This window comes from Folsomia candida, unplaced genomic scaffold (genome assembly GCF_002217175.1).
Source record: "Folsomia candida strain VU population unplaced genomic scaffold, ASM221717v1 Fcan01_Sc014, whole genome shotgun sequence".
NCBI lineage: Eukaryota > Metazoa > Arthropoda > Collembola > Entomobryomorpha > Isotomidae > Folsomia > Folsomia candida.
Window position 1 is genome coordinate 332367 of NW_019091206.1, and position 13482 is coordinate 345848.

General features: G+C 35.4%; 1 protein-coding gene across 1 annotated transcript; it reads right to left on the reverse strand.

Annotated features, from left to right (window-relative positions):
• Positions 1-669: 669 nt before the first annotated feature.
• LOC118437579 lies at positions 670-3209 on the reverse strand. The gene is made up of 5 exons (XM_035856730.1): positions 3120-3209; positions 1966-2064; positions 1806-1903; positions 1019-1070; positions 670-935 (listed from the first exon to the last, which is right to left on the reverse strand). Exons 1-5 carry the CDS (start codon positions 3141-3143, stop codon positions 795-797), a joined length of 414 nt encoding a protein of 137 aa, XP_035712623.1. The 5' UTR covers positions 3144-3209; the 3' UTR covers positions 670-794.
• Positions 3210-13482: the final 10273 nt, after the last annotated feature.

The window sequence follows — 13482 nt, forward strand, 5'->3', positions numbered from 1 at the left end:
AAAATGTTCTCACTTTGACCTGCGACTCAACGTGGAGGATTTTGTATAATAAAAAGGATTATTTATTAGTGTTTGATAGCATCTGCGTGAATTCAAGGTATACTTACTCATAAATAAATTAGTGAATTACCATGAGACAACTCACGTTAAGTTTGTAACCATACATAACTTGTATCATTTGTAAGTCTGCAAACGTTTGGTATGAATTGACCTAATACATACTTCTTACTACTGCTTACATACTGCTTACTGTATGCAAAAAAAACGTAGTAAGAATTTTCTGTATTATTTTTATATTTGGTTGGAAGATTTTCAGAGTGGTTGTCATGGTGACAAGTTGTCACTGATAGGGTTGTCGTTTCTACGAAGTGGATTTATCCTATCGGATACCATTTTTTTATCCTATCCTATCCGATCGGACGGCAACCCTAGTCATTGACGAGATAGGTATGAGGCACTTAAATATGTATGTAAATGTGCGAACGAAAACCATCCTGTTGAAGTCCGTACGACTACGAAAGTCTATTTGCCATAAAAATATATGATAAACTTTTTACGAGTTCGCCAACTATATGAACATGGTAAATTTTGACACCAAACATCATTCTTGTTCAGAGCATCAAATTATTTTATTACATACGAACAATGTTAATATACAAAATTACGCAATGTTAAAATTTATGTTATAATTTTCACAATTAATATTGTGATTTTATTTATGTACATAAATAAATAAATATTTACGGTTCCGATTATCCTTTCGATAATTTATTATCTTGAGGAGAACAAGATTTCTAATTCTGCTGATAAGGACGATGATGAAGACTTGACATGATCATATCAACTACACTCGGCTCGCCGTTTAACTCAAAATCAGCCTCGGTGAATTGGTGTAGTTTGTCCTCTTCATCATATTGGTCAGGGCCAATTACGTTCTAGAGTTAAAAAGAGGACATAATTCAATCATAAATACAATATGTAGGCAGGTATTCGAATATATGTACATAAATACACTTACAACGGTCTCAGCAACGCCTGGAATATTTTCAATAAGTCGCGGCCTGGCTGAACTATAAGAAAGGAAAGTATCGTTATAAATTTCACTTTTTAGTATTATTGGATTATTCTTATAATTATTTATTTAACAAGAAATGGGAGGATTTACGAATGTATGTAAAAATATAAATTTTAGAAATGCTGTTAATAAGTAGTCATATGTAATAGTGGTCATTTAATGGTTTTGTCTGTATTTTGTTTATGGTTTATTAATAATTAATAATCCATTTATGAAATTAACTATTTACCAGAGGGAGATAGAGATCACTCTGAAAAAGTTAAGCATAAACAAGGCATGATTTGCTATGCAGGCTCACGAGGAAAACCTTTTTGGTGCCCGGAAAAACGACTATATACATTCGACTTATTTTTTTAATTCTAGTCCGATAATGTGTCAAAATTTCCGTGTAAAAATGACGACTTTTCGGTTAATTACGCCCATATTTCAATAGCGTTGGCACACCAACGCTCCTCACACATCTCACTTGTGGAATCTCCACCCATTTACTCATTGAACACACTCGCCCTGGCAATATCGAAATTGTTTTAGAGAAATTCTGAAACTTTGAAAAAAATTGAAATTTTTAGAAAAATTTTTACAAGAAAAAATGGAATTACAGAATTCTGCAGTGCCGATCTAAATAAAGCTTTGGACAACACTTGAATTGTTTGAGTTTTATTACACACCAGACGCCCTACCTTGTATGTTACATTAATTAAATAGTTTCTAAGATGAAGGCTGTACTTACCACCCGCCGTAAACAACGAAAGGCCACCTTTGCTGACGAGGTGCACGATTTTTCCTTGCTGGGAAAATTTTCTCATTCTCAGCCAAGACAGGTTCTGACTGGGAGGTGCAAAATCTCTTTACATTTTTACATCTTGAAAATTCCGTTTTTTTAACATTACCGGTTTCTTAACACTTATTTCCATCAGATCCATTAAACCGTGGTCCTCCTTGATAGCGCACGAAAGGTTCACTAATCCAAGTGCTAAGAGCAGCTGAAACTTTGCAACAAATTGACCCGTTTACATACATGGGGCGTGCAATCGTATATGTAGAGTTGCCCGTGAGACGAGACGAGGCCTCATCTCATCTCAATACCTGGTGAGATGAGATGGAACCTATGTAAATGAGAGCCTCACATGTGTGTCTCATCTCATCTCGTTTCATTTTTTTGAGATGAGATGTGACGAGATGCGCTGAAATACATTATTGCTTATGGGTCTCTTCTCACTGGATCTCATCTCATATTGCAACATTTTGGCGGATTCATATAATATCTTCATTTCATTTAGCCCCCATCTTATCTCATCTCATCTAAAACTCATCATGAGATGAGATGAGATCGTCTCATCTCATTGGAAACCCTTCGTAGTTATCATGCATTATTTTTTCCAATCATGTGTCCTAGCCTGTCCCTCATTAGGTGGACGAAGTAATTACTTCGTTATTTATTTACTTAAGTAAATATGTACACATTCACAGGCTGGGTGTGTTTTGAAAATTTTAAAAATCCCTGAGAAATTTTTCCCATTGTGCCAACCCGTAGATTAAAAAAATACATATGTTTCCCGTTAAGTGAAAATAACTTTTCAAGAGGTAAAGTAAAGTTTGCGATTCTCCAATAGTCCCAAATTTAACACACCAACGAATTGAGAATTAACATTACGACGTACTCAGATATGAGGGTTTTCACGCAACTGTGGGTTCGTAAATAAATATTCGTAAATCTACGCAATCTTTAACTCCTTCACCTGAACGAACTTCGTAAATAAATCCGTACGTGAAGAGTTTCTACAATCCAATCGAAATAGATGAAATCACCATGAAGATTTGTACAACGAAATTCTTTACAAAAAAACTGGGCTGTTATTATTTCTTTTTAACAAGAAAAAGGACGTCTCAACCTTGCATAAATTTACGAAGCTTCGTGAGCATATTTAGGATTTTCGTTAATATTGTAAATTTATGTCATTTACGAATTTTGCGATGGCGACGTGAAACCCCTCAATATAAAATTTTATAGAACTTTATTAAATAACTTAAACTAAAAACTTACCATTTTTCCATATTTGCTCCTCATGATTTCTGCAAAGTAGTGGCTTGCCTTTACGTTGTCTTGTGTCTGCCGTACAATTCGATGATACAGTCTAATTGCAGTCACAACTGAGGAAGTTTTGGTATCTTGACGTCCTTTTATACATGTCCGTCTAACCACCAAATCAACTGGTTTCTCCGTTATTTATAAAAATATCCATGCACATTATTCAGTAACCGACTTTAGTTTAAACGGGGATAATGGGCTCTTCATCCTCAATGGTTTTTTACTTAACAAGTACCACAAAATCAAGTTTTGCAATGAATTTCTAGAGTATGAAGGTCATTCGGATTTTTTCACACAATTTCAATTCTGGTTTTATAGGGAAGTCCATGTTTCGGTGATTTTTCATAAATAAATAATTACGTTGAACCTCTTTTTTAAAACTTCTTTAAGTTTATTCAATTGAGTAAAGTAGTGTATTCGCAGAGTTCATTATGTATTACAAAAAAAAAATCGTAAAAATCTGACTACGCAGTCTTTTTAAAAATAATCTGTGCACTCTAAATAAATTTAACTGAGTCTTGCTCAAGGTTTAATACAATGTTTAATCAAAGCTGAGTAAGATTTGCGATGACACAACCAGTTGAGTAAAATTTACACGTTGTTGCATAAAATTGGGAAATATCCTAGTGTTTCACGAAGAAGTAGGCTTGCCAGTGAGACGTGATGAGACGAGATAGGCGTCATTGTATCTCATCTCACTACCAGGTGAGATGAGATGTAACCTAAATGAGATGTTCAAATTTTTGTCTCATCTCATCTCATTTATTAAGAAATGAGATATGATAAGATAAGATGGAACCCATTGCTGCTAAAGAGTCTCATTTCTCTGCATCTCATCTCATCCTGCAACATTTTGGCAGACTCATATAACATCTCATCTCATTTAACCCACGCTTCATCTCATTTCAAACTCATCCCATCATGACATGAGATGAAATCGTTTCATCTCACATACCAAGAAGGAAAGTAAACTAAACATTCAGCTCATCTTAAATTGGATTTCAAACCGAAATGATTGACTCAACTTTAATCAGACGTGTGGGAATGGAATAAAAATTTAAACTCTTGATTTTTGAGGGTGTAAGTTTCATTAGCTACAAAAAAAATATATGTTAAATTGTGAACACATTTGAGACCATTGAGGAAGTGTTACCTTTTGACGCGGTCTCTAATACCTAAATCAAAACCGTACCATACTTTATGTAGCAAGGTTACCTTAGCCCCTAACTTAACGCGCGACATGCACGACAGTGATGAAAATAAATTAACAGGAAAACAAGGTCTATACAGATATAATTATGAAGATATCGTGAAATGAATGTTATTAATGAGAAGGATATGCGTCGCGTGGAAAATGATTATAATTGTAATATTTTTCAGGTTCACCTACACGACTAGCCCTTTGTACGCCATGTTAAAGTAGAGACGGGGTGGGGTCTAGAAAATCGATTTTTAGCCTTCAGAACGTACCCTAACTAGACCAGTATATTTAGGTTGACTTTGTCATACTTCTATGACACTGATACAGGAACTGCTCGGGAGGAATGCCCCAAGAACCGATATTATGCCACAACAATGCCCGACAAAATGGATTGTGCTGAATTTTATTTATTAAAATGATGTAAAATAATTATTTATTTTCCCCAATGAAAGAGACGCGTTCAAGTTTTAAAAAGTTGTTCCAGTTGTATTTGTCTTTCCAATGGTGCTAACTACATGGGATGGCCATCGTAATATTTCCATGTCCAACTCTCATTTGTAGTGATTTGGAGACAACTGCCGCCACCAGTTTTCCTACAGCAGTCACAAAAACCCCAATAATCCATCCCATTGCTTTGACGTGACATCTGCAACTCGGGAGGCACATTGGGCGCCAGGATTTTTCCGGTCATGACCAGCCTTCTCCCCACACGGGGCAGTGAACGACTTGCCGTTTTCGCATCTTTTCAAATTGACGGCACTTGAGTCGACGGATGGCAGGAGTACGGCGACGACGAGGGACAAGATGAGAATCGTTAGAGGCCGCGGCATGGTATTGAAGATTGGCGCTGTAATGGAATATGTATTTGTTAGTGTTGGGGTTAACAGGGCGCGAAATTCAATTATTTAAATAATTTAGTTTATGAAGCATCATGTCGAGCGAAATTTTTTATATGGATTTATGGATATTTGAAGGGATGCTATTAGGCAAAATATATTTTTTTTAAACTGGCTTACAATAGGAAATATTGTAAGCGACGAGACATATGCATATTAAAAAGTTAAACTAAAAATAAAACTAAAAAAACAGATAAAAGTTTTTTTAGCAACATTTTTATGAATGCACAATCCACTAAAAAACAGTTCCACGAAACGAGAGGCACGTATTTCAGTCACTTAAAGACAGTGTTTCTGCTGTTTAAAAACACATGCACAAAATTAGTTCACAAACATGTTTTTATGTATTTAATAACACCCACCAAAAATCCGGAAAAGTGCACAAAATGCACAAAAATGCACAAAAATAATTTAACTGATTACAATGCAATAACGCTGAATATTGAAGATATTGGACGAATGCTAAGCTATGTTTTTCAACAATATTAGCAATGTCAAACCATTTTCAAAAATTTCGAATTTAAAAATATTTTTCGTAATTTCCGACTTGATAAAATTTTAATTGTTAGAAAATTTCAATGCTCAAAGTGTATATAAAAGTGAAATATGAAATTAGCGGCATTCTGCCTTGACATGCATTTTTATGCATTTTATGCATTATGCATGCACAAAAGGAAGTACTGTTCAGAACAGTTGGACAAAAAAGTTATCTGTAGCTTTATTTTACATTTTTTGAGAAGCTTTATCCAATTTTGAATATTTCACGAAAAACATGTACTTTTAGAGTATCACGGCTTACCAATCTATTGATGATAATGCTCGAATTCTAGCTCTCTTATATTTTTCGCCTGTTTTCTCGACAAGAATAATATTAACAGTGGCAGACCAAACCGTCCACGGGAAGCAGTAGAGGCGGAATTGGGGCATAAAGTTCTGAACAATAGCCAAGCAGGATGTGACGACTGTTAAATTTTGCCAACAACGAAATGCTTAATTCCAATCTGCGTCATATTTACGCAACGCAGTTGTTAATTCTTTCATGATACGTTATAAGATTTCTCGCCGAGGTTTTTTTCTGTTAAAAACATTAATTATTATGGGGATGCAGATATGTACCTAATGGGGCAACATAAGATCGCGTGATGTCCTCACATGTTCACGTGATCATTGGAACGGGAGGTTTGCCGCGATACGTTAATATTTTGTATTTGGCAGTCGTATGGTTCGAGGGGATAAAATTTACATTTATGGCGCGGAGATGGCCTTAAATATTCTTTACGTAAATACATGTCAAGTTTGAAGCCATTTTATCCTCTGCATTTCACAGCTGGTTATAATTTATTTCACAATCTCGAAGGATTGGAAATACTTAATTACATAAATAACTATTTTATACCCTCAATTTCCTATGTTCGGATTTTTTCTTTAAGTCTCTTTTCTTGGATTTGGCTAATTGTGTGCTTACTTACTATGTATTATTAATTCCCTTCTTTATTTAACTATTTTATTTTAAAAATCTAGAATGGAAACAACAATTTTATATGAATTATGTACTTCACTGTCGTCAAAAATTCTTGGCGATTATTACAAAAAAATGTCTGACTAGGCTTATCATACTGGTTAGCTACTCCACGAAGGTCAGATGTCAAATGATTAATTGCCTTTGTTGGGCCATAATGTTGAATACCTTGTACAATCTGAATACATTACCTGTTACGCAAGCTGTGCCCAACCAAACTAACCAAATTATTACCCCGAATGAATATAATTTTGTCTCCTAAGATACATTTCTATTGAAAGGGATTAAGAGATGTCAAAAGTTTAAGTCGGCTAATTCATACTCAGTATTTGCTCATAAGTTCTTTGCCACCTTCATCCTGAGACAAATTATTAAAACTTGCTCTGAAGGATTAATACTTTTCTGATTAGCAATTTCCATCGACGCCATGGGATTGCACACAAAGGTTTCAACCCTTATCCCACGAGCAAAAAATTGGAGTTACTAAGATTTTCGAAACACTTTGACATCCAACATTGGCTTGTTTTCATACGCATTTTTTCTATACACGATTATCTGATTTTCAGCATGAGAGTTAAATTGTGCGTAAAACAAGTTGATTAACTTTAATGAAAAAAGTTTACCAACTTTGTATCTTAAATTATTTATTGTAAAGTATTGTATTGTAAGTAAGTTAATAGGGGTCCGCCTCCGCTTCGATTTTATAGAATACTGAAATTAAGTTAATAATGTTTGAAACATTTTTAAATAATGATGGAAAATGGTGGAAAAATGGAACATTATTTACTTAATTGTTCCGGAGTTGAGGTTTTGGCAATCTAGAAACCATTTAATTTGGAATTGGAAACCACTAACCTTGAATTATGTATTTGTAGCTCTTGGTATAATTACAATTAATTTTACAAACGGTCGAAATAATTGGATATTTCCTATCATGTTACTTAATGGTGAAAATATAATTAGAAATTTTTGACAATTTCAATGTTGCTGAAATAGCAAATTTTGACAATTGTCGCTATGTCATTTTTATGCAATAGGCACCTGGCCACATTTTCCATTATAAATCTTTGACTACCAAAATCCAAATACAGGTTACATAATTGATTGATTGATTTATTTATTTCATCAAACTTGCTTTTTACAAAGCTTGTTACGTTTGACGGCTCATATTATTTTTACAATAGTTGTAACCTGGTCTTGTTTCTTCAACGAATATCCGCTCATACCAAAAATCTGTCATAGGTGCATCTGCATCCTCATTATTGTAATAAACGACGAAATCACACCAACTTCTCTTTGCGCAATAAAGTTGTAGAACTATCTGATAAAAGTACTTGTGCTTCCGTTTCAATCTGATACCAGTTGGAGATATCTCTAAGAACTTGTCGTTTTTTCTTGAAATTACCTGTGTCGCAGGTACAGCAGGACACTTTATTTCTAATATTCCTTCTGATCCAACAAATCCATCCGGAGAAGCGGCGAATATTCCATTATCAAGGGATACAATAAGCCCACATCTGGTGACTGACGCTTTCATCTCCTCCTCGTATCTTTTCCTTGCCAATGGTTCCAACCTTAGACCTCTCGCTCTGTGATCATCAGTTTTATATTCGAAAGGTTTTTGAGAATATAAAATATCCTTGATGGTGCAACTGTTATTCGTAGAGTCTCGAAGCGAAAATAAATTCCCAGCTTTGCTCGCAGTGATTCTGAATTTTCGTTCCAGAAACCACCTTTCATTATCTCCCTCAGATTGATTCCGTGTCTGTTCTTCAATTTCCTGTTGTCTTTCATCTGAAACTTGCAATTCATTCATTTTCTCTAGTATGATGGATTCTAACAAGTCTGTGTCTATATCAGGACATTGGGCATTATTTCCATAATCCTTATCACCTCTTGACCTAGAGGTCATTGAGACTTTCTTTTTTATTGATTCGCCATTTGCTGACTTTATTTTCTCTAATTTTCGCCTCTTGTATTTTGCGTTATTGATATTGTGGTATTTGTATCGCTGAGATAGGTCATCCCAAATTTTTGGAAGCGGAACTTCGTCAAGAATTTCTTTTACTCCAGCCAACCAGAAGGGTCCGAATTGATATCCAAACAAGGCAGATAATACTCTAATGTCGTATCCATTTTTTTGAGAGACATTCAGCCGTTTCCCTTGCACGTATTTTGAAACCTGTGCCATGAAACCTTCACATAAATTGCTGTTTTTGTTCTGAATAAGGCGACCCGATTTATTCGCAAGATTTTCACACGCTTTCTTTATTTCTAGCCATATAATGGAGTTCTGCAAAATTATCGTATCATCAGGTTCATGTTTTCTGCCGCAAAAATAGGATTTGCATTTTTTGTGACATCCAAAAGCATGGTATGGAATATTAATTATATCATCTCGGAGTGTTTGTGATGTTGTTGCTGGGTTGTCGAATTGATGTTCGTGATTATATATAATTGCTGATGCTGCCGCAGTTGCAATTCTCTCTATTTGAGATTTTAATAGTTTGCGATGATCAAGTTTATGTTTTGTATTAGTTGAGCTTTCAATTAGTGGCTTCTTCAAATTTTTCAGGGCGTGGTTGATGCATTCGAATTTTCGGATCATAATATTAGGATAGTTGACACGATTCAATATTTCGTTATAAACTGACGAGTCCCCATCTCCAATAACATTTTGGTAAACTAAACCATGAATTTCGATGCTTTTATTGAATCCCTCCACGATTATGTCAGCTTCCATACTTTGGGAAGATTTTCTGTATTTGGTGCAGATGTGACTTGAATGACTTTGAGAAATACGGTCCATTGCGCAAAGCCTACAATATTTATTTCTTGTACCGATCCATAAGACCAATTTGCTTTCTTCTTCAATTATGACCGCCATTCCAGTGTTTGAATCATATCCATGTCCGTATGACCTTTTTGACCACGATCCATCAACCACTACATTGACAGCAGGAATTTTCTTTTCATTGATATATACATAAGATCCCCTTTCAATTGCCATATTTTTAACGTGTTCCCCATTTTTCTTCAAAATTAAATCTTGAGCTTTTTTAAACTTTTGCAGCATATCGGATTCCGTAATTTGAAATTGTGAAAAACTAGGGATTTTGACTTGCAACGCAGTGAATAATACCTGATATGATTTGAAAGCAATATTTATTATAAATTTATGACTATTGCACAATTTCCTTGACTTGAATTCACCTGCATTTGTTGATAGTTTGATCCAGACAAGTATAACCCCCAAACCAGAGCTTCGTTATAACTAAGTAAAGTATTTCTGGAGGTGTTATGACACGAGAACGTTTCGTCACATTTTTGACATTGAATGTTCAGCAATGAGTTCCGTTTCTCAATGATCAGCAAGTTTCCGGTGCATGTTTGCTGGTGGTGTGCAGATATAGCCATGAGATGATTGATGCATTTTTTTTCAATGAGGATATTCTGATGTATGTATTCCTAAGAATAAGCATTTTGCATTCGTTTTCTAATCGCCAGTTTTGATGTTTTTTTGATATATTTTGATGAGCCCTTCCGTGAAGATCCAACTTTGTGATTGCCCATGATTTTGAAACATCAATATAATCTAATATTCAATAAATTTAAATATGAAATTCGCATTTCATTTCCGGATTTAAGTATGCAAATCTCACCCAAATATGACTTGTGAACCACAAGATAAATTGAATTGTCTTTGAATGGAACGAAAAAATTGCTACCCTTTGATGCTTTATAATTTTGAATTTATGAAGCATAGCAACAACCCAACATGACTTTCTTGGGGCAACTCCCCTGCCTCCAGTATCGAATAAAATTGCTGTAAATGATGTTTGTTTAGTGCAGGATGAGTGGGTGGGGCGGGACCGCTATTATGTTGTACGACGAAAACATCTCCTTCCTGCCGAAAAATTAAGTTGAACTAAAATATTGCACTAAAAATAAGCAAATTTTATATTAAAATTTAATTTTCGGTATGAAGGGATCATAATCACTGGAGAGACCCATAGCGGTCCCGCCCCACCACTTTATGAGCTATCCAATGCAATTTATTTGAAACCGGTATCTGTTATATTGACGCCGGGGGAGTTGCCCCAGTAAATTTAAACCTCCATCCAGTTTAATTAGGAAATTTCAGTTACTAGTGGGATAATCCAGTAGAGTTTTATAGAAATATTTAGACAGATAATTTCTCTTCAAGAAAATGCAATCAGAATAATTTTGACACTGCAAATTGGCGAGAAAACGAGGTTGGAAATTGGTGCAAAAATTAGTTGCTAAGTTCATGATCCTCCCCTTAATGTCGTAGTTTAGCCGAATATTTAAATATTCGGTTCGGTTCCCCGCCATCTTTAATTTGATTCGAAAGCGAATCGACCTGGTTGGTAGGTTCGCTTCGATCCAACCGAATTCGGATCATTTCGAATTCTATAATTTCAAATCAAATCAAATATATTGGATTTTTTAAAATTATTATTTTCAACATTCAAATTTTACATGGAAAGCAATTCTGTTTAAAAAATCCACACCGGCTTCAATGTTGCTACTCTACATAAATTTTAAAGAGCTTGGTAACCTACATAAATATTAATTTATGGTGGGTTTTCAAAATGAGAAACATTTCTGTGTAAAAAAAAGACAAACTATAGCCAGAGTTGGATTTCATTTTATTTACTTTATTCAGTTTTACTGTTTCCAAATTGATTGGATGTATTGATTCGACTTATCTATACGGAATAACTCCACTGTTTGTACGGAAGTTGATGATATCTACGTGTAAGGAAGTATTTTAGTTTTTCGACTAATCGCCAACTAATCGCCATTCGTCTATTTCCGAGTCATTTTTTCTACCAACAATATTAACTGGTTAATAATTCTTATATTATTAGAAAAACTAACCTTGACAACATTTAATAACCTACAGTTCAGCTCCATCAGTCGACTAGGTTAATAATAATTTGATATGAGGAATCCATTCTGTCCTGATTATGACAACAACCGACTAGTTTTGTTTTCAAAATCAGCATCCACGTCCTCTGCTTATTTTACACCTGACATGAAGAAATATTCAATAACTTATGAATCACACCATTCCTTACGTGATTGATAATCACGGGCCGCTAAAATACACAAAGAGAAAGTTCTATGGGAAAATAATGGACAAGTAATTTCGATTATATTATATTATTTCCTGTCGTCGACTATGTAGGTATTGAATAATAATTCTGAATAGACACGATCCTAGTTCAAATCGAAGTTAAAAATCGTAGAAAAACTTTATTCGATTTATTATTCGAGAATTCAAATCGAAAATGTATATTCGATTCGAACAGATCACTTTTTTCTCTTCACATCTTTTAGGACGTTATGTGAATTTCGTATTCTTAAAATTAAAAAAATTCCACCCTTTCAAATTATTTCGCCCTTGTCGGCAAGTGTTTTCTCTTTGTGGACAGCTATCCCAAACCTTCGCCACTCTAGATTGGACCGTAACCATTAAAAATATCACTCGCTGGGGACATTTCATCTACTCGTGGCCCATTGGCTGGTATCCCTGTTCTCCTTCTGGAGGTAGGTTAATCGTCCATCAGAACAATGGAAGGATGCGATTCTGCAAAATTATTGGAGTTACAACCCTCCTGGATTCCCTTGCTAGGATTCAGTTTGCCCTAACTTGTAATTATGGTGGGATGGAGGAACAAGAAATATTGGAAATGTTTGTCGAACTATTTTCCCGTCTTGGATCTGGCCTCGTTTCAATACATCCCATATTCTCTCCGGAATATCATGTTGCCCTGGTGAACAATATTTTGAGGATGGATGAAAGGATGAGTAAGTGAAGATACGTGGCCAATAACTTTTCAAAATCTGGTATTGGTTGATTATAATGTTTGCATTAGAAATGATGACTCATTCCGAAAATTGGATACTTGTAAATAATCTCGGCATTCGCATCTGGTGCTTGGTTGTGGTCCCGGTAAACATTATTAGCCCGTTTGTCGGCCCACTATTGGCACATTTGAAATCCCGCCACAGCGGAAGATTTTGGGGTGCACGGTTCCTCCCTTCATGGATTTATGAGTCTTACCTTGGAATCGTGGCGTACGCTTTGTATGAGTTGGCTATGGTGTTTTCTAACACGCAATATACCTTTTTCTTCGGGTCTGTTGTGCTCATTTACGCCGCGCTAAACGTTGGCTGTCTTCATCTCCTAATTTTAAGGTGATTGAGAAAAAATAGACTAAACTAAATCATGCCTTGTCCACACGTTCTTGATTAATTTTTCTTGTCACTTTGTGCTGAATTTCTGACTAAAAAAACATTTCTTTCTTCCCCCCCAACAGAAAAGCACTTATTCTCAAACGAGTCCAAACGTTTCAAACCCTTCAAATCTTGAACTCTTTACATTCCGAGTTTTACTCCACAATATTTTGGCCTATCGGGCAAAATAGTGTCCTAAGCTGTCACTTAGCCGTTAACGTGCTTCTAGTCGTACGGCACTTTGACTTGGGTTGGAGTCGTCTCATCACCCTGTTCGGATGTATGATTCTGGCCTTCGTCTTTGAAAAGTACAGTATCAATGCGAACGCCGAGATGTACCAGGTATCGAACACGTTCATACGACAACTCGGGGGTGGAAGTGGTGGTTTGCTCGCTAAGGTTACGGCAAGATCTCTCAGGCCACTAAAGGTGCAC

Coding starts and splice junctions, on each gene's coding strand:
- LOC118437579 (XM_035856730.1), bottom strand. CDS start 3,143: ATGAGGAGCAAATATGGAAAAATG. Junction 1,904..1,965: donor AAATAAGTGTTAAGAAACCG/GTAATGTTAAAA, acceptor TGCACCTCCCAG/TCAGAACCTGTCTTGGCTGA. Junction 1,071..1,805: donor TTCGTTGTTTACGGCGGGTG/GTAAGTACAGCC, acceptor CCTTTCTTATAG/TTCAGCCAGGCCGCGACTTA.